Genomic DNA, 22,963 nt, shown 5'->3' with positions numbered 1-22,963 from the left:
AACAAAGTTGTGATTTCATATACAAGATAAAACGAAGCCCCGCTGGTGGCATTCTGCATAAACATAAATAATGTGTGGCCACGACTTAGTAAGGCATGGGAGTGAGATGAATAAGTCACGGCCACGACTTATTAAACCGTGGGAACAAGAACCTAATGCATGACCATGACATGATCTCGTTCCTGCACCTTACTACGTTATGACCACAACTTAATCATCTCATTCACACACACACACACACACACACTCATGATCTCAAGATAACAACTTAACCGTCTTGTGCTCTCAAGATAATAAAGTTGTTCGTTATTAATTAACAGCTTAACGAATTCATTATCTGGTGATCTCGAGATAAAAAGTTATCTTGATATCACAAGATAAATAAGTCATGATCTCAAGATAACAACTTACCTATCTTGAGATCTTGAGATAAACAAAAAATGTTATTAATTAAGACAGCAATCCAGAAAATGATAGCCACAGCCCATGGGCTCTCTGGTATTCCGTAATTAAACTCATTTCCTCATCAAGCCTCTTTTTAATGCCTCTTTCATTAATTGCATACCGAATAAATACGATTGCGGTTTTATTCATATGCAAATGATGTGAATATTTGAATCATATCACTTTTTTCAGTTGAAAACTCGCAGCCATTCCCCTGGAGCTGCTGCCTGTCCCTGTCTCTGCCTTTGGACTCTCAAACTCCCAGCTGCCCGTTCTCTGAGTCCTGTACGGGATGGAAAACTGCTGCTATCCTTAGTGATGTCCAGCCCAATCCAATTAGGCTTCGCCCACGGCTGTGCTGCAGCCAGAGGGGGGGACTACCGCTGCTCAGTGTGAGCAGAAAAGCCCACAGGGCTGAGTGGGACGTTTCATACGGAGCTGCTTTTAGGGGCTTTTTTGTGCTCGTTTTCTAAAATGATCCGGATGGCCGGAGGGCGAGAATAACCGACTCCGTCTCTTTCTCTTTTCCGCCTGAACCCACGTGTTCACATCGCGGCTTTATCGAGCGCGCACAGGATGAAGAGGAGCGACCGGGCTTTTCCTCTCTCTCTCTCTCCCTCTCCTCTCATGGAGGCTCAGTTACAGCCCTGAGCTTTCCATACCCCCCCAGCAGCGGAGCTATGGACAAAGTGGGCAACTAGAGAAGGTAAGACCTCCTTACGACCCTCGTTTCTTTCTGTTTGCTCTCTTTCATGCTGTGCTGCAGTCCTGAGGATGATCTAATGAAGGCTCCATCCTCCTCACTCAAAGTCTCTGAAACAGTGTCGGACAGTCTGGGACGAAGTTCACAGCTCATTTTACGCCTCTTGAGCTTCTGTCGAGGCACCAGGAGCTTCCTGAAAGTCCCTGCTTAGTAGCCATATAGGGGAATTCCACCAGTTCTGCCTAAACCTCTGCTGACAAAGTCAGAGAGCTTTCCAGTGGTGGTGATGGGAACCAGTGCAGATGTAAAGGTTTTATATTCCATCCAAAACCACCAGTGGACCTCTGACCCTGAGTGAAGCTACAGTTGTGAAAATGCACACCAGTGTTGCACAATTACATTTGAGTATTTTCCCAGTATGTGTCCTTTTAGGCACTTTATCCTTGAACTTAACGAGGCATTATTAACCCCCAAGAGTCCAGGGAAAAGCCGCATTTCACATTTATTTTAATAACACGATGCTATTTTATTAGTTAGAAATATTTCTTTATTTTTGAGTTTTTTTTTACTCCACATTCTGAATCAAGACACTGAGACTAGGAGGGACGGACATGATTAAGGTCACTTCATCCTTCTGTGGGCAGTGCAGAGGTTATCTAGAACATTAGTTATTCACTGCTGAGAAATTCTGGCTTGTTTTTTGAGAGATATATTCATTCATTCATTCAGGACAGAGGAGTCTATGTGTTCTCTCAAACTGCTTAGACGCCTTGGCTGTTGGAGAAGTATGAGTCCTCTGAGTGTTAGGATGTATTAGTGATGCTGGCAAGGTAAATCAGGAAAAAAACACAGTTTCATGTTTACTGAGGACTATTTTGCCTCATATCACACTGCATGTATCTCTCCACCATGAATGTATTTAAAAACAACACATTTTAAGCTGAAAAACTGTCAAGAAACCATCTGAGACATTAGCATCGCATGCATAACCATTTTTTTGTGATTACTCTCTGAAGGAGCTTTTACAGGCAATGAACTCTTCAGACGTCCGGTTACTATCAGAACTGCTGGGGTTATTTCTGGTTTCTCCACAGCAGAGCATTTTACTCCGAACCACTCTGCACAACGTCTTAACAACTGACCTATGTAGAAGGTGGTGGAATTCCCCTTGAAAGGACAGTTATACCCTAAAAAAGTGGCTAAGTTATTCTATTCTTTGGAGTCTTGGTCTAGGCTGGAATCATGGGTGGCTAAACTTTGTCTTTCTATTCAAAAGTGCAAGATTTGTGGTGGACAGAGGGCCAGGAAACAATACAGTATACAAATAAAAAGGTCAGATTCAGTAAAATGTACAAAAATATATAAAAGAAACATATAAAGGGAAATTAAATGTTTAATATATTACACATTAAACACTCCCCATCCACTTTATTAGGTATTAGGTTGCTAGTAAAAGGCTGGACCCCCTTTTGCCTTCAGAACTGCCTTAATTCTTCATGTCACACTTTCAACAAGGTGTTGGAAACGTTCCTCAGAGATGTTGGTTGGTTATTTGAGTTCCTGCTGCCTTTCTATCATCTGGAACCAGTCTGCCCTTTCTCCTCTGACCTTTCACATCAACAAGGCATTTACGTCCACACAACTGACCGCTCACTGGATATTTCCTCTTTTTCGGACCGTTCTCTGTAAACCCTAGAGATGGTTGTGCATGAACCTCTTGACCACCTCTACATGCCTAAATGCAGTGAGCTGTGGCCGTGTGATTGGCTGATTAGCTATTTGTGTTAACAAGCAACTGAACCTAATAAAGTGGCCGGTGAGTGTATGTAAATATGTTTCTTCTGGGTGAGGAATGAAATTAGGGTCCAAATCAAACATCCTCAAGGGTCCACACTTCGGCCAGCCCTAGTTTAGACCTTTCAGACCTCTAGGCTCTAAAACAAGAGCAGATTGCGCAGCCCAGCTGGGCTTCAGAAATAACAGGACACTCCAACCTTGCAGGGATAAAGAGCAGAGCTCCTGACGTATTGGATGTGGCAGGGAATTAACTCAGGGCAAACTGCTCGCAGTGCAAAAGGAGCTGCTCGACTTCTCCTCAATAGCTTCATTACCAAACACTGGCCTAAATAAGTTCCCTCTCTGGTTGGGGGGTTTTAAAATAGCCCGGCTCTTTCCAAGTCTTTTAAGTGCGGGAAATAGCAGCCCGTTAAATAGTCCTGCAGGGATTTGTGATCAAGACGGTTTTAAACGCCCAATCGCATTACGGTCTCCTTCCCTTCGGACGTTGTAGCCTGTTGGACCTTTACACGCTCAAAGTCCTGTGTGCACCTGTTGCACTCCTGGGACAATGCTGCACTCTAAAGAAATACATTTGTCAAAAAAAGGTGCCACTGAACGACCACTCTCAGTTCCCTAAGGAACCTCTTAGTGGATGGATCCTTTGGTGAATGAGGAGAAGAACCTTAAAGAATCTCCACGTAACGTTAAGATTCGATACCAATCAAAGGTTTCACCTAAATTCTCTGTACAGGAACCTATAGATATATTTTTATTTTCAATATTGTATTCACAACTCCTGTAGGAACATTATAACCTGCAACTTTTTTGGAGAGGTATTTAGTGTTAAGTAGAAGGACACTTATGTAATCCTTCACTCATTACCAGACAAGCTGTTGAGGTCACTCCGGTGCCATGGGTATTTCAGCACGTTGAAGACGTGTTTCTTTTCGCTTCATCGTTCATGTGGATCTAGAAAGTAAAACAACACTCGGCCATCATTCGCCTTAACCCTGAATGAAGTCACAGTTGTGAAAATGCACATGTATAAGATTTCATTTCCACTTTTAAACAATTATGTTTGGATATTTCCCCAGTGTATCTCCTTTTAAGTGCTGAACTAAACCGCCCTTCCAAAAATAAGGATTTATTTATCCCCATGTGTTTCAAAAACACTGGTGCTGCTGAATATTTTGTCCATTTGTATAAAGTTTTTTTCATTTTAGACATTTTTTTCTCATTTATGACCATATTCTGGATTGATGTACTGACTAGGGTGGATACATATTGTAGGGCAGTTCATCATCCTGTGAGCATTATCTAGAGCATCAGTTATTAACTGCTTTGTAAATCTGATTCATGTTTGAGAAGTACAGAATACTCGTTATGTTCTCTCAAATTGCTTAGGTACCTTGACTACTAGACAAGTTTAGTGTGAATTATCTGCGCTGAGAATAAGTGATGCATTGACTTGAACTGATTTAGATGAGTAAAATACATTACATCAACACAGTGTACTTGCTTTCCTTTTGAAAAAGAACTAGTAACTAGTAATACTACAGGAATTCAGATGGTATTTCAACAGTCAGACACTTTTTAAAGTGGGGCATTTGCTGGTTTACTATAGAAAATTCTTAAACTCGGACAGTTGCAGTAGTTACAGACAGGTTATAGGTTTCTGTAGGATGATACTCCAGAGGAGAGAGTATTCTAAAATCATTATACAGCACTGTAGAAATCTTGAAGCCTCATATTTTATACCTGTGCTTTATTTTCATGAGGCTTTTGGTCATAATTGTATTGACGTAATGTATTCTATTCATGATTTGTGCATTTAAATCAAGTAGATCCACTGCAGGTTTATTTCAGTGTGAATTTATGATTGCCTGTAAATCTCTCTCCTCTGCCTCTTTTGCAGGTATGGAGGGACTTGTCTGAAGTGGACTCACTGTAGTTAGCCTCATCACTGGACCTGTCTTTCAGTATCGGTCCTGTTCGTTGACCAGCACAACTCCCTTGACCAGTGCAACCTTTGTTTTAGCGGCCAGCGTCATGGCTGAGAGAACGACCTTCGGGGCTCAGAAGTTGTCCCGGCCACAGGGCTCCCTTCCGCCCGAGCCCATCGACATCATCCGGACCAAGGCCCGTTCCAGGAGGGTCCGGATCAACGTGGGTGGTTTGGTCCACGAGGTTCTGTGGCGGACGCTGGACCGCCTCCCGCGCACACGGCTCGGCAAGCTGAGAGACTGCAACACCCACGACACCTTAATGGAAATCTGCGACGACTACAGCCTGAACGACAACGAGTATTTCTTCGACCGGCACCCGGGCGCCTTCTCCTCCATCTTGAACTTTTACCGGACGGGGAAGCTGCACATGATGGAGGAGATGTGCGCGCTGTCCTTTGGCCAGGAGCTCGACTACTGGGGCATCGACGAGATCTACCTGGAGTCCTGCTGCCAGGCGCGCTACCACCAGAAGAAGGAGCAGATGAATGAGGAGCTGAGGCGCGAGGCCGAGACACTGCGGGAGAAAGAAGGGGACGAGGTGGACACGGGCTGCTGCCCTGACAAGAGGCAGAAACTCTGGGACCTGCTGGAGAAGCCCAGCTCTTCTGTGGCTGCCAAGGTACAAACACATCCATACGTGGCCCAAATATAATGTGGCCTAAATACACATTGGCCCAAATACCCTGTAGGCCCAAAACAAACTGTCCTTATATCCAACTCAAACTACCTACCCCCCATATCCACCACAAAACCACACAGTCTGACCCCTGGCCTGTACGTGGTCTAAACGCACACTGGAAAAAAGCGATGTATTGAATTTACATGTAAGGAAGACTAAAGACGGCTTTATGAGAAACAGTGATGTATTTATAAACCAAAATATGATTAAAACTAAAATTTCACATTATTGTATAGTTGTATGCAAAAATTTGGTCAAATGGTCAAATGATGTTTTTTTTTTTTATTCTCTAAGTGAAAATAAGTGAACACATTTTAATGTATTATTGCTGCATATTTGCTGAATTGAACATTTTGGCAAAAAACATACTTTTATAAAACATAAAATGCACAAATTATGGTACGTCTTATGTTTAATGTTTAGACATTGTGCACTAAAACGTGCAGAAAATTGTCAGATTTGAATTTATTCTATGTAGAGCATATTTGAACTTTTACTTTGTTTAATGTGGTCCAGATTAGCAGTTTGCTGGTTTCAGACATGCACAAAAATATCATGATTGGTGGAGATGGGTGTATTGTAATGTAGGGTGGGTGAGTTTCCTAAGGAACCCGCTCAAGCAAGATAACTTTGACCATGTCCTACCTCATCTGCAGCTTTCTTATCTCTTAAACTAACACAGAGTTGCGAAACTAATATGTTCAATATCATTGTTTTTTAATAATGGGGAAACGTCCTTTTTCTAATGTACCTCAGTACATTTTTTGTATCACTTTTGCACCTTTCCCTCAAAGTGAGGGTAACAGAACAGGAGCTCTGCATTTGACACAGTCTTGCTTGTTTTGTGAGCAGCAATAGATTTCAACACCATTGCTATTTGTACCAGACAAACATGGGTACCTTATATAAACGTTTAAAAGGCATAGCGCATTGGCACAGGACATGCCTCATGCATGCAGCATTTCCTCTTTAATATTTGGTTAAGCAGCCTTGATTAGAATAAATTTATGTTAATTTTAACCCTCTTTTCGACTAACTTCTTGTCCAAGCAGAGCACAAGATTGACACTCCTGCATTCCAGGATGACCAGCAAAAATCAATAAAAACCTAAACTCCACTTTTCAGATTGGAGCAGCGTGTGAAATGTTGAAAAGCTCATACAAGCTGTGGCTGAAATGGGTGTAAAATGTCTATCTCGAAATCCTGACCTGACAGAATTGGCACCGTTATGAAGGCGAGGGAACGTAAGTTTTAGAGAAGAAATTTTGCTTGCAACTCATTTTTGCTGTGGCATGTTTATGTTATTTGTATGGAAACAATGTACACATTTGAACTGAGTTAATTCAGTGGATTACCCAACCTCACACAGTCTATACGCAAAGTCCGAGCACACTCACCTATACCCACTAACAAACGCATGATCCGACCCCTGGTCTGGCATAACCTAAACACACAAGCAAAGTCCCCACATACTAGGCGTAAATGAATATGCAGTACAAACACTTGGCCCAAAGATGTACAGACACAATGGCCCAAACAAGCCCACCCATAAACACACGTTTCAACCCCTGGCCTAACGTGGCCTAAACACACACTCCAAACGGCCCAAACATACACAGTCCAAACCCAAACCTAACCTTTACCACTGACCAGAGCCACAATCCAAAGCCTGGCCTGCACATGACCCATGCTTGCATTCAGACCATGTGTTTGGGCCGTGTGTACATTTGGCCTGTGTGTTTGGGTTACATGGTTGTTTTCGGACTGTGTGTTTAGTCTGGTGGATACTAGCTCTGGCCCTACTGACCATTTTAGTGTTTTCCTGCTTTAACACACCCACTACAACTCAGGAAGCGCTTGTTAATGAACTGATTAGTTTGGTTAATCGTGTTAGAACATGAAAAGCACCAACATTTGCAGGGCAGGGGCGCTCCGGAACCACATTACTGGCCTAAACACATGACCATATTCGCCTTACACAGTCTGAGGGTGTGTTCAGACTAGATTTGGGAAATGGATGTGGCAAAAGTGTAAAATCACGAGTTTGGAAGCTGGAACAGACAAAGTAGTGCCATATTTTAATAATACTCTCAAAAACTACAAATTCAGGTATTTTTATTCAACATTTCACACAAAATGCTTTAACATTCAGTTAAACAGGACAAATTATTCTCCTTTTAATCAAACATGCATGCATTTGGGAATCTGATGATGTCCTCAATATGCTAAAACAAGCATATTGAGACATATTGTGATGTAATTTATACAATGATGATAAATGTTGTCATCCATCCATCCATCCATTTTCTAAGCCGTTCTCCGTCAGGGTCGCGGGGGGGTGCTGCAGCCTATCCCAGCAGTCTTCGGGCGAAAGGCAGGATACACCCTGGACAGGTCGCCAGTCCATCACAGGGCATAAATGTTGTCATATTACCCTAAATTAAAACAAACCCCTGGTGCGATTACTGTTAGTCCAGTTTGTTTGAACAAGTGAGAACACTGCCAGATAAGTGGGCCGAGAACCCCTGAGGAGGTCATTGTTGGTCGAACCCAGAATAAATCGCTGTCGCTTCTCTAGAGAGCTTCTTTGATTCTTGCAACATATGCATTTCTGATGTTGTTTTGACATGTAAATATGTTTGTGACACAACTCATTGTTCCTAAATGTCACAAGACAGATTTAACAAGTCCTCGCTAAAACCATGAGCTCAGCTGAGCCACAGTCCAATATAGTTTAAAAAAAAGTTTGCTGGACGTCGTTGTATCATCTTTTATGCGAGCGTTAAAAATGTCAGTGTGAAATCAACAGTCTGTCATTTTCTGCTTTGGTCTGAACCAAAAGAACCGAACAGCACATTTACACCGATCAGGCATAACATCATGACCACCTCCTCGTTTCTACGCTCACTGTCCACTTTATCAGCTCCACTTACTGTATAGCTGCACTCTGTAGTTCTACAGTTACAGACTGTAGTCCATCTGTTTCTCTGATACTCTGTTACCCTGTTCTTCAGTGGTCAGGACCCCCATGGACCCTCACAGAGCAGGTACTATTTGAGTGGTGGATCATTCTCAGCACTGCAGTAACACTGACATACTTGGTGGTTAGTGTGTGCTGTGCTGGTGCGAGTGGATCAGACACAGCAGTGCTGCTGGAGTTTTTAAACGCTGTGTCCACTCACTTTCCACTCTATTAGACACTCCTACCTTGTCGGTCCACCTTGTAGATGTAAAGTCAGAGACGACAGCTCATCTGCTGCTGCACAGTTTGTGTTGGTCATCCTCTAGTCCTTCATCAGTGGTCAAAAGACGCTGTTGGCTGGATATTTTTGGTTGGTGGACTATTCTCAGTCCAGCAGCGACACTGAGGTGTTTAAACACTCCAGCAGCACTGCTGTGTCTGATCCACTCAGACCAGCACAACACACTAACACACCACCACCACGTCAGTGTGAAATTCTCATTTTGCAGAATGAAGACCGATAATGTGAGAGTTAATCCAAAACTATTTATTCTGTGCTGCAACATGATGTACTGCTTATCTATAAATGATATGAAGAAAACCATATTCACGATGTGCACATGCTTTTTTCAGCAAAACAAAACCCTGAGCTGAGATAACGCCCCCTGAGCTGATATAACGCCCCCTGAGCTGATATAATGCACCATGTTTTCGAGACGTCGCTTTTTATTCGTCTCATGTCACCATGGCACAGAGCAAGTAGCAAGTCTGTAGATGATGAAAAATAGTGTTTGGAAGTTACATTATAATTGCAGTGCACTTTTTATGCACCTTCTGCTTCTGTTTATCCAAATGAATCCACTTAAGCACCGGCTCTAATGTCATGAGACCAGTGACATATTGTTGTTATGCATGTGCCCATGCGTATGGGAGATTTAAAGTCTTGGCACATCACTCAGACTCTTTTGGATGGGCACAATCCAGAGCACTGTGCAGATGAATATTTATGTACTACTGTTGTTTTATACTTTATGCACATACAGCTTTGGTAAAGCTTTGAGATTTTTCTCAAAGATTGATTTGGATATTTATGAGTTATATTTTCTACATACACACAGTGATGGGGTTGGCTTGTACTTACATGTCTTAGAATGACACTGGTAATAATAAAGGCACAGCAGAGGTACACTTTCTGTTCATCAAGGTACAAACGATGTAAATGTTCCCTCAAAGGTACAGCAGTGTTTTTGGTTTTATGGTCTGATTGTGAAGCTTAAATGAGTTTTTCCAGGTGGAAAGTTGTTATTTGTATCTTTTCATAACCGAATGTTTTAAAACAGAAGAGTAGAATAAAAGCCTGGAGGCAAGGCGGGGTGTGTGGAGTCAATACAGCTTAGAAAATATAATTTTAGTGGATTATGGTTCAGTTATGCTCCCTAGCTGAAGGTACTGAGATGGACCCTTGAGGGTTCCTTCATACCTTTTTTGGATGGTGCTTTATTTATTATAGCAACTTACAAAGGATTATCACAATAAATAATGCTTTTCTAAGTACATTATCAGTACTTCTAAAACACTGCAAGCATCATAAAAAGACTTTTTTAAAAAGTAATTGGAAATAGTTTGTTTTAAAGCTCAAGAGAGACTACTTGACTGGACTGGACTGATATCAGTATCAGAAAAGCAACTTGTGGCAGGAATCAAACCATCTCTAACAACAACCAGTGAACAGAGACTGTGAAATGTGTATAGTAACAAATGGCTTTTTAGCTTAAACTGCCTGGATTTGCAGAATCATAAAATTCTAATTCAACACAAATGTTGTCATAGTAGAATTTACATTCTTATTAGCAACCACTTGGAATACCATAGCAACCAATACCGTCTAGCAACCCCCTGTCAAGGGCTACAGATACCAAAGCAACCAGCTGGAAACCATGGCAACCGTCTGTCAATACCCTAACGACCACATCGAACATTGGTTACTTAGCAGCCACCTAATAATTGGCAAACCAGACTAACAAATAGCCAGAATACCATAGTAGTTGTGGAGTAACAGTATAGTTACCTGGAATACAATACCAACCATGCAGCAACCATAAGGAGTCACTATATAAACCTAGTTAAGCTATCAGACACAAACAACAGCCGTCTATACCTGCTTCAACAACCGCTTTAGTCAAGCCAACTTCAATTCTGTTTACAAACTTTCCCCTTTTAGTTTAACCGCCGCTGTCAGGGGAAAACCTCATCTCTCCATTTTTGTTGTTTTTCAGTTTGTGACATCATTTGAAAACGCATGTTGGCCTTTAAACTGTGTGTAAATTTCATGATGAATGGACCAAAAGAAACAGCCCAAAATGACTTGGAAAAACATCACTGTTCCTACTTTTCCATAACTTTTTATAAATGTGACATGCTGGTACATTTTGTTTGTTCCAGCTATAAAAAAAATAAGAAATACACAGCACTGTGCAAAAGTCTCAGGCACCTAAATGACATTGTTCATCTTGGCAAGAAGTGTTTTGGCTTGTAAAACACCGTAACCCGTTAGAATAAATGCAAATAAGCGCAAATTTTTGTTTTGTAAAAGTAGCTGAAATCTTGTGGGTTCCAGTTTGGTTCCAGGTTCTCCTGGACGCCTCCAGCCGTCGCATAGATTTGTTAAACTCCATCGCCGGCACACTTGACTGAATATATTAAAGTATTAAGTGGCCAAACCAGGTTTTCTGGTATCTGCAAATAATACCGGGCTTCTTTGAGGAGAAATTTGGAAATGACTAATTAAAAAGATTGTCCTATGTAAAATGACTAATTGGTGTACTAATGTTTTTCGCATATATTATAAGCAATGTTAAAGTATCATGATGTTATATTTTTGCCGTATTGCCCAGAGTCCGATATTTCATTGGTCTTCTGATTGGTCCAATCCACTGAACTCATGCAGGCTGATCTTTTCCGGCTTTCAGGGCTTTCGTTGTTTTCAAATCAAATATTGTCTCGTCCTTTTTGCGCCGCTGATCATAAATAGGTAATTACTTTGTGTTGCAAACTGCATTTGTTTTCAGCAACAGACAGCTCGAGATGTCTCCCTCACGCAGTGTTTTGCCAAACGACCTTGTGAATATTTAATATCACGCCCACACAAACCTCGCATAATTTAAAACTAACAGAAGATGAGCACAAAAGTGGCTCATGCCCCCATAATTTAACCCCTCAAGCTTCTTCGCATGATTTGTTGAAGAAAATAATAATAATAATAGAAATCAATTAAAGTTTACCTTCTTGATGAAGTAGAAATGAGTTGACTCTCTTACAGTCAGACAGAACCTGATGCAGGCTTCCAGTTTTTTGTACCGCTGACTTTCTGAAACTATTTTGAATATTTTAAATGTTTTTTTTTTATTGTTCACTTAATTCTGTGTTATTAAATATTATTATTCAGGAACTTCACACTTACAACAATGTAGTAAATCATAATTATAACATACTGTCTCAAAATTATGATGTACTATCTCATTATTCACTTAATATCTCAAAATAATGACTTAGTATTCAATAGTTATGACTTATGATCTCTTAATGACTTGCTATCTTAAAACAATGGGAACATTTTTTTCATAATTATGAAATGCTAAGTTATTATTATGAGATACTAAGTCACAGTTATGACATAAAAATGCTTTTTGAGATACTAATTTGTAATTATGGGATATTAAGTCATACTTATGAGATTAGTGAGAATTATGAGAAACATTCTCCATATTATGAGATGTCATTATTATAAGGTTAGCAAGTCAATTATGAGATAATAAGTCAGAATTATAAGATGGGACCCTATTATTATTATGAGATAGCAAGTCATAATTAAGAGACAGAATCTCTTTTGTATGAGATAGGAACTCGTAATTGAGATAATAAGTAACAATTATAAGACAGGACCTTATTATTATGAGATAGCAAGTCATAATTATGAGATAGCAAGTCTTAATTAAGAGACAGAATCTCTTTTGTATGAGATAGGAACTCGTAATTGAGATAATAAGTAATAATTATAAGACAGGACCTTATTATTATGAGATAGCAAGACATAATTATGAAATAGCAAGTCATAATTATGAGATAGCAAGTCATAATTATGAGAAAACAAGTCTTAATTAAGACACAGAATCTCAACTGTATGAGATTAGGCTAGTATAAGGACAGTGAGTGTGACTAAGTGCTGTAGCTGTTTGGATGATCAGAGACGCTGTGATCAGAGACCGTTGTTTGCTAACACGCAGTGCTAATGCACTGAGAGAAGGTCACTGAACGAGCTGAATGCATTCGTACAGCGATTCACCAGCCTGGTCTGCAGACATACACTGCCCAGTCCCATAGGCCCACCGCCCACTTCCCAGAATATGGTCATGGAAAGAAGTCAAATGGCCCATTAGTAAAGGGCTTTAATGTACATTCATCTTTTTTCCCCTGGCCTTTCGTTACCATGCCACTCTGTAGCCTTTATAAAAGCGGAATCTTGAGGATTTTATAGAAATTTAGAAAGCAAGATGAAAGTATCCTTTGCAAGAAGCATTAAATACACTTAACAGCTGATGATAATGGCCATAAGTGCAGTATCACTTTCCGTGTCGCTAGAAAAAATGAAAACGTAATGAGAGTCTTGCTAACTGTCCTCTCTTTGTTGACATTGTGGTAGAACGCATCTATTATTCAGAATCTGTTCGCGGTCATTTTGTAAGAGTCCAGTTGTGCTGGATACCTTCAGAGCGAAGGTCCAGATTGAGAAGAGCACAGATGTTCATGAACTAAGCGTAGCGACAACAGGGCTGCACAATACATCGTTTGTTAATCAATATTGGCCTTCTGTACCACCGCTGTCACAGAAGGCTGCAATATGCAGATGAGCTGTGACTATCCTAACCAATCACAGACCATATTTGGATGTATTGGTGAAGTTGTTGCCAATTTGATGATATTTTTCTTTTATTTTGACAAATTATGTCACATCATAATATGCTATCTGAAAACATCATGGATATCATCAGTCCTTTAAGAGTCTAATTACAGAGAGAGCATAATTAGTCCTGTTTAATTGGATTTAATGTTGTGCAGTATGTAAAGCCGTCCATGTCATACATCTTTTTGTTTTCCTCTTATATCCTCTCATAACATTTTGGTGGAATTATGTACCAAAAATAGTTTTTTACATGACTATTTTCCAACCTTTCTTTATCCCTTAGAACTAAACTGGCTATTTCTGTTACTGTGCCTTTAGGAGTGATATGTAAATACAGCAGAGCTGATTGGCTGCTTTGTATTGTGCCTAATACAAAAAGGAAATCCCGACTGAAACACTCTTTATAGCTTCAGGGTGGATGGGCAGGGCTAAACGGCTGTAGGCTGTACATTTTTAAACATTAGCCATGTTTACATACGAAGTTAAATAAAAAATGATTGCGATTTATTTTAATTTTTCAGAGTATTATGTAAATGCGGGACTAGTGGTGCGTTTATTCTCAAACCGCAGAAAAACCAAATGTTGTGGTGCATATCGTTGCTGTTGGAAGAAAATCTCGCATCTCCAGTTTTGTCGTTTTTCAGTTTTTGACATAATTTGAAAATGCCTGTTGTTCTTAACATTGTGTGTAAATTTCATCATGAGTGGAAAAATGTAAAGTAAAGTAGGTTTTTTCCTTTCCTTCCTTTTTGACTCCTTGTTTTGTTTCCAAAAATCTTGTAATATTTACGGACACTGATGGAGATACTAAGAGAGAGAGAGAGAGGAAAAACATAGAGATGGAGAGAGAAATCACAAGAGGAGAGAGAGCAGAGAGAGAAGAGAGATGGCAAAATGAAAGAGATAAAGAGAGAAGAGAAATAGAACAGAGGGAGATGAGGAGAGAAGAGATAGAGCAAGATGGAGAGAAGAGATAGAGCAAGACGGAGAGAAGAGATAGAGCAATACGAGGAGAGAAGGGGAGAGAAGAGAGTGAGATTAAGAGAGAAGAGAGTGCATTATAGACCCAGAAGGAGAGAGATGGGGGAGAGATTGAAAGAGTAAGGAGAGAAGATAGAGAGGAGGAGAAGAAAAGGGAGCGAGGGAGATAAAGGGAAAGGAGAGAGAGAGCGAGAGAGCAAGAAGAGAAAAAGAAAGATAAAGAGAGGAGAGAGAGCACGTGAGAGAGCAAGAGGGAGAGAGAGAAGAGAGAGCAAGAGGAGGGATCAGAGACACACAGAGAGAGAGAGCGTGAGGGAGAGAGGGACAGATGGGAATACCTACAATATCCCACCCCTTTCCATAATTATCCATCCCCTGAACTCCGTGTGCCACATCATACAACCCCCCCAGTCTGCGTATAGACATTTTTCACAGGCTTATCATCCACCTGAAGGAACAGAGAACCGGGGCAGGTTCTCATTCATCCCACATGACAGTTTTAGCTCGGCGTTATTGGCAGGACTGGATGCGGCAGCTGGAACTGCGGGTTCTTATCTCACTACACAGGACGAAGGTTGATTTGCTGCCACTCTGATTTTTTGGCAGTCAATCATATGTGTGAGTCAGCACCACCGCCTCAGCTCCTCCCGACCCGGGTTATCTCTGATTTGGCAGGACATGAAAAGCCGGACTTTGGTGTTTAGCTAAGTCAGCCATCCAAACTCCGACATGAAATGCCGGTGACTCGTCTGTTTTATTCCGTTTATTTTTACTCACATATCAAATTCACTTTAATCAACAAAAGATAAAAAGATAAGCTCCTTGTGTTTTATGCAAAACGCCTGTTTGAAAAAAGTTATAATTTATCATTTTCTGGATTTTGTTACCCTGCGATGGACTGGCGACCTGTCCAGGGTGTATCCTGCCTTCCGCCCGAAGACTGCTGGGATAGGCTCCAGCATCCCCCTGCGACCCTGACGGAGAAGTGGCTTAGAAAATGTATGGATGGATGGATGGATTTTGTTACCTTGAGATAACAAGTTAACTCTCTTTTGATCTCGAGATAAGGTTGTTAACAAGATATATATATATATATATATATATATATATATATATATATATATATATATAAAACTTGTTAACTTGTTAGCTTATGTATAGTATCTCATATGTAACGAGTTAACTGTTAATAAGAGTTAACTATCTTGTGATCTCAAGATAAAGTTGTTGTCTTGACCTAATGAGTTAACTGTCTTGTGATCTTAAGATAAAAAGTTGTTGTCATGAGATAATGAGTTACCTGTCTTGTGATCTCAAGATAACAAAGATATTGTCTTGAGATAATGAATTAATTATCTTGTGATCACAAGATTACCATCCAGAAAATTACAGGAACAGTTCATGGCCTCTTTGGTCTTCAGTCCTAGTAGTCCACGTCACGAGCCTCCTTTCTCTGCGGACCAGTCGGAGTGAAGGCGGCGCTCCCGAGTGGTGCGACCGCCTAATCATTTAGCCTGTTGGCAGGAATTCTGGTGCTTTTTTGATTAATAATATGGCCGAGAGCCGCCCACATTCTCAGGAAGAGGCCCTTTAACCGACATGCAAAATGACCAGCAACAGCTGTTTTGGCTGAGTGTGATACGGGAGGTGAATGTGAAGATTCCAAGGATATATCCAGCACTGATTTTGCATTGTGATTTCCAGTGCAGGCAGCTGGTCAATAATTCTGACTAACAAAACTTGGAGAAACTGTAAAAAGCTGGACAGTTTCCTGTTTGAATGCCTGGACATTGAATAAATCCAACTTTGTGCTCAGTACATATCAGACGTTGCCGTGTGGGCAGAACATCAGAGGCTGTGAATATCTAAGCGCTGTCTCTGTCTTTGCCACAGCATTCCGCGGCAAGGAGTCCGGGACAGTAAAGCTGTCCTGTATAATTGAGAGTATAATGGCCGCCCATAATTCAGCGCAATGCCAGCCAACACATGCTGCCCGTGACACTGCATGAGTGGCAGTTAAAAAGATGCAGCGGTGCTTCATAACTTCTGTCCTCCCAGATTGGTGGCGTTGTGTAATAGGTGGAAACTCAGCTAACAGGTGGAACTGGACATAACAAAAATGGAGAGAAAATTGGGAAACCCACATAAAATCACCTGTATAATTCCAAGGATCAGAATTGGTGCAAAATATCAGAAGCTTTTAATAGTAATTCACTTTCTGAAAGGATGGTAGAACTTTCTGTTGACTAAAACAGTAGCAAGCTAATGTTGCTCAGCAATAGCCGGAAGTGGCCTTCAAAAAGTGTAACCCCCCACCCCCAAATAAAGACCCTTTCAGCCTTCGGCCACAGTCCACCACCATCCCTTAGCCAATTAGCTAATTAGCTAGCCGCTGACGTTCCTGAGGCCTAATGGACACACTTACTGTGATAAGTGCGATGTAATTCACAATTTTTTATAATGGTCAGAAATGACCAGGGGCTCGTTGAAGTCATTGTAACTGCCATTATTTTGTCGCAACAGAACCTGTCGTTCTCCTTGACTGTAAGTCAGGAAAGGTCTAGCTGACACTGCCCGAGGTGAGCTGTGTCCATACAGTACCAGCAAAGGGATCGCGATGTAATCTCCTTTGGTTGCTAGTCTGCTCCCACAAATAGCTCACTCGGAAGGGCCTTGCCTTGTCTGGTTTATGGCTGCCGAATGCCATCTGGTCACGTGGTTGGCAGAGCTGCTAATTAGCAGAGGTGGTTTTCCATCACTAAGAAAGAGTGATTAAGAATTACATCGTGTGACAGAACTTCGGTTGCCTTTCTGCACACCGTGCCCATTTTTCTCACTCTTTGGCTGCTGGGGGAGGTGGAATTTGTCCATTTACCGGTGCAGATGGCGGAGCTTTAATCCTGCTTTAAATTAGCCCTGTTCACATCTCTGGCTAAATTTTCGAGAGAAATCGTTGGAGTTTAATGTGATGGTTGAAGAATATTGGCAGATTAAAATCTTACGGAGATGTAAAGGCTTTAACCTTGCTCTTTGATAGCTAACGCATTGATTAGCTCTAGCTGTGGTCCGTTTTAGTCCGTCCCTTCCCCCTTGACATTCTCCCTGCCCATGCTATCTCAAAGGATTTAGCGAAGTGTCCTCTCCAAAGGGCACACAGCTCTAACCCCTTTGCATCACATGATCAGGCAGAGCTACTTAAAAGGGCTTGCCAGTCTCTGAAATAAATGTGATGAAATGCATGAAACAGCTCTTTATATAGTGCAATAGTGCACTGTACTCACTGTACTGTGACTCAAATGTGTGTAGAATTTTCACATGAATAAAATATATTACATCAAAACAGTTACTACCGGACACAGTAACACAATATCACACAGTAATACAAAATCATTGATGTAATAATAAGTGAAAATGATGTACATATTTGGATTTTTGTATTTAAAAAAAAAAGGAACAGATTTTGTACACAAAATAATAAGACTGTGGTAAAGCTATGAAAACTGTCAGAGGTGAAACCCTAGCAGGATTGTCAGAAAGGCAACACTCCAAGCATAGTTTGAAATGTAATGCCCTGACATTTGTCAAACATGGTCATATCAAGTCTGTCAGTGGTGTAACACTAGCAGCATTGTTAGTAATGTTACACAACATCAAGGCTGTCAGAGTGTAACATCAGAAACATTGCTAGTAATGTGTAACACCAGCAGCATTGTCATAATGTAACACATCAAGTCTGTCAGAGGTGTAACACTAACAACATTGTCATAATTGTTACACAACATCAAGGCTGTCAGAGGTGTAACACTAACAACATTGTCATAAATGTTACACAACATCAAGGCTGTCAGAGGTGTAACACTAGAAATATTGTTGGAAATGTTACACAACAGCAAGGCTGTCAGAGGTGTAACACCAGAAATATTGTTGGAAATGTTACACAACATCAAGGCTGTCAGAGGTGTAACACTAACAACATTGTCATAAATGTTACACAACAGCAAGGCTGTCAGAGGTGTAACACTAACAACATTGTCATAAATGTTACACAACAGCAAGGCTGTCAGAGGTGTAACACTTGCAGCATTGTTAGAAATGTAAAAGTAGCAACTTGGTCATAAATGTAGCACCCTGGCGGATTTGTCAGGAATGTAACATCAGCAGTTCTGTCCAAGATATAAAAACTAATGTGATAGTATAGCCTGGGATTCTGAGGTCTCCAGGTCTCATATCAAGCAGATGAAACTACGCTGATTTTTCATAGATTGTAGTAATAATAACACAAAATAACAATAACATACTCTTAATTATTCATATGAATGATATTAAACAATCTAATGAAGTCCATAACATAGGATCCATACAGAAGCAGAGCATTTCAAAAGTACATAGGTTCTTTTGTAAGTAGGTGTTTAAAGCAGATTCTGTGCGATCGGGTTTCTGCCGTTGTCCTTAAGTGCTTATCTCATGAATAATAGATTGCATTTATAGTGAATGTCAATGACGTGACACTGCTGTAGTTGTCTTGGGGTAGGGGAGTGTGTATGACCTGCAGTGTTCACTGCAGTGTGTTGGTGTGATAGAGAGACAAAGATGACCATCTAGCCTGGGTGCTAAACACAACTGTTTACTCAGCTGTTCAAAAGTGTGGAATAACTTATTAATAAGCCGTGTAAATCATTTTTTTTATAAGATCGACACAATGTTAGGTAGAATATTATGCACAGGTTACCAAAAGGTATGAAGTGTTTTAGGAATTATTAATTGACAAGTGAAATACTGTAGTTATCTATTTACTTACTCTTTTTTGTTATCTGCGTCAAGATTCGATCACTACCTCTTCTGTTATTAAGCTTCCTCTGAATCATCTACAGTTGTGTTCATCACTGTGGATAAATATAAAAGTTCTTCATTTAATTTTAAATGGAATCCGGACATTTTTATTACTGTACTATTTGTCAATGTAACACTACTAAGCTGTCGCAGTTGTAACACTAGTAACATTGTAAGACATATAACGCAACAGTAAGGGCATTGGAGATGTAACGCCAATCTGTAAAAAACGTAACACAAGTTCAATATGTTGTGTTACACGTCTAACCATGTTGTTCTTACTTCTCTGACAGGCTTGGTGTTGTTGTTACATATCTGGCAGCCTTGTTGTGTTACATGTTTAACCATGCTGCTGTTACACCTCTGACAGTATTATAGTTGTGTTACTCATCTAACCCTGCTATTGTTAAGTCTCTGACAGCCTTTGTGTTGTTACACATCTAACCATATTGCTGTTACACCTCTGACAGCCTTATTGTTGTGTTACACATCTAATCCTGCTGCTGTTGTTACATCTCTGACAGCCTTGGTGTTGTTGTTACACATCTAACCATGTTGCTATTGTTCCATCTCTGACAGGCTTGGTGTTGTGTTACACTTGCTACTGTTATATCTGTTGTTGTTGGGTAACATTTCTGATGATGCTGCAAGGCTATCATGTAATAATAGCAGCACTGTCAGAAATGAACAAAAGCAGTGTCCTGGCGTTCCTACTAATCATTTAAAACCGTTGAAGATGCACAAGACTAGCAGATGGGGATTATTTAATGAACCCATCTGCAATAATGAACTGCAATCTTCTGTAAATCACAGCACATGCATTCCTGTGCAGTTGTGCTGCGGCTGTAGTCCCCTATCATAAATTCCTGTCATCATTTCTCTTTTCGGTTCTCAAAGCTAAATCTTCCTGTTTCTCACCGCTGTGCATCAAAGGATTTCTTAGAAGAAGCATCTCAGTGACATTTTCCTAATACAGAGGAGTCTGGCTGGTGTCCAGCTGCCACTTTTGAGCACCACACAGGTCAGGGGATGAAGTGAAAAAGAAAGAGCACTCTCAGGGTCCAGCGAGATTTTATTAACCGGAGTGTGAGATGATATCAATCACTCAGGAGCGCCTTTACCCTCTCAGCCCACCATGGTCTGTGTGTATGTATCAGCACAAAAACACCGCCATCATTGTTCCGTGCTGCCGAGGTCACGAAAGAGGAAGGGTGTTCTAGATAATCAGCTGAAAGATGCATCGACGCGGAGGGATCTCGGTGTTTAATATAGAACTGGGTTGGCAAGTGCTGTGTTGAAATGTTTAAGTGGCCACTTTTTGCTAAAAGCTGGATTAAAAGCCCGTTCCTACTCAATGAATGTGCGATTCTTCACTAGCGATGACATTTCTACATCCAATTACACAATTTTCAGGATGATTTCCCCTGGCCAACACCTTTTCTCCTCTGAAGGATGAACATTTGGTTGGGCAGCTTCATAAAGATGCTCACAGACTCTAAATCAACATCTAGGGCTATCATGTGTTACATATTATATTACTTTTTCATAGATAATTTATACCTGTGGCCAGCATAAGCATTGACCAGTGCACATCTTTTGCCCTCAGTCCATTTAGTCATTTTGGTAAAGTGCCCAAATCACAAAACAATATTTGATAGATGTATATGGACCATATATGGAGACTAAGCTGCAAAAAATACCTTGTCTTAAATGTGTCATGGTTGTGATGTCACCACACAGCAGTTTAGCACCGTCCATTCACGCTGAAGAGCTGCTGACTGTTGCTGCTGCAGACAGGCTGTGTTTACACAGCAGGTAAAAGAGGCCCGAATCTGGTTTTCTCACCAAATCTGCTTTTGTTTTCTTTTAAATGTGATCTGTATGCGACATCAGTCTGAACAGATCAGCGCCTGAACCGACTCATATGCGCAAAAGAAGAATGCTTAATGTGGCTCGTCCAGAGGTCAACAATCATGACGGCCAGTGAACGCCTGTCGCTCCCAGAGCTTCAGTTTCATCTTAACCAGCATCTCAGGAGCGATCATGAAGTTCCAGTGGTTGACAGCTGGACTCATCACCGAAAATGTGTTCGAGTTCGCCGTAAAAAGGGCCCGTTATTCAGCCACGGCCACTTCTTTGGTGTCCTCGGATTCTTTAAACTGTTCTCTGACGCTGCGGCCTCGGGCTCCTCCGGCCGCGTTTAGCCATTTCGTTTGGAACCTCTTCAAACATGGAACGGTTGGGATGAGTCTCTTCAAATTTTTTGTTACAGAAACATCAGCCTAAATGTTTGAGTCTCAGCAGTGTGAAATTATGACGAATGCCGAGTAAAAGATGCATGAATTCCGATCTGGCTGTTCAGACTGAGCCGCATTGCCGCAGATCGGATATGTATCGGATTTCAGTACCAAATGTGAAAGCGTCTCAAATTGGAATTGAAAATGTCAGGTTCAGTGTGTTTATCTGTTCACACAGACACACAGACACACATCTGTGACACATACAGAGAAAAAGATCGGATTAGGGTCACTTTTACCTGCTGTGTAAACGTAGCCACAGTTGTGCTGTTCCTGGCTGTCAGGCAGCAAGTGGATCATTGCAGCTTTCCAAAGAACACAGCTGAAAAGTTTAGCATTTCAGAGTTCGTTCCACATTAAAGAACACAGTGGTTTTTAATGAGGTACAAAAAATAGATAACGACCAATCAAAAAAGAGGTTAGTTAAATAAAGCAGAGTAACAGTAACCACCTGTTTAATTCAAAGGGAAAAAAAGTTTGGAAAGTGTCATGTGAAAAATATCAATACAGAGACCACTTTCCAAGATTGTTTGTGCATAAGAAAGATGTGTTGCAAGTGGGAGACAAATAAAATGCAAATACAATTGTGAAATATTAGCATTTTATACAACAGTTAGTTCTGGCCACATAAGCTGATGGGCTGAGAGGCGTCTAACTGTGCTGATATTTCACCATAACATCACAAACACTGTATCTCTCCACTGAGACGATGTTGCTAAGCCACTACTTTGACAGCTGTAGGAGCTGTAGAAAACGATTGCTTTTAAGATCACATTTGACCGACAGCCGATTTTGTCAGACTCTGAAAATGAGACTACACCAAATTCCCAAACTGTCAGTCAATCTGTGTGGAGCTGGAGCGCGAACTGCCGGCTGAGCAGTAAGTGGGCGGAGCTCGTTACTCTAACGTAGCAACAAGCTGCTCGTTAAGGAGCTTTAATTAGGAGGAAGGAGCTGAACATTAAAACATATTAAACGCTGCGTTCACGGCCAGTTTATTCATTTCTTACTGTATTTATTTAACTGCTGTATTAAAGCAGTAGAACACTCGAGGAGTGAGTTATCACTATAACATCACGGCTGTGATGATCTACGGCCACCAAATCACACCGGGATGGTATTCCGCGATAACACACTCCTCCCTCTGTGTTCTACTGCTTAATTAATACGGACCTAAAAGGGATATTTTTAATCTGAGCGATGAAAAACAGACCTAGAACAGGTCCTTCTGTTCTTCCTGTGCCAGTGCTGTATAAAGCTTTGCTAACTACATTCTTATGGCTTGTTCAGCGGTTCAGTAGTGGTTTTAAGAGAAGCCGATG

General features: G+C 40.9%; 1 protein-coding gene across 1 annotated transcript in view; it reads left to right on the top strand.

The window, feature by feature from the left end:
* The first annotated feature begins 769 nt into the window (after positions 1-769).
* LOC108435719 (potassium voltage-gated channel, Shab-related subfamily, member 2) overlaps positions 770-22,963 on the top strand; it is a 50,138-nt gene continuing 27,944 nt past the window's right edge. The window contains exons 1-2 of the mRNA XM_017711727.2: positions 770-1,150; positions 4,842-5,551. Coding sequence (XP_017567216.1) covers positions 4,976-5,551 — 576 coding nt within the window. The 5' untranslated portion in view covers positions 770-1,150; positions 4,842-4,975. The remainder of the gene's footprint in view (positions 1,151-4,841; positions 5,552-22,963) is intronic.

The sequence above is a fragment of the Pygocentrus nattereri genome, chromosome 19 (assembly GCF_015220715.1).
Source record: "Pygocentrus nattereri isolate fPygNat1 chromosome 19, fPygNat1.pri, whole genome shotgun sequence".
In the NCBI taxonomy this organism is placed as follows: Eukaryota; Metazoa; Chordata; class Actinopteri; order Characiformes; family Serrasalmidae; genus Pygocentrus; species Pygocentrus nattereri.
This window is presented reverse-complemented; position numbering and strand designations above follow the sequence as displayed.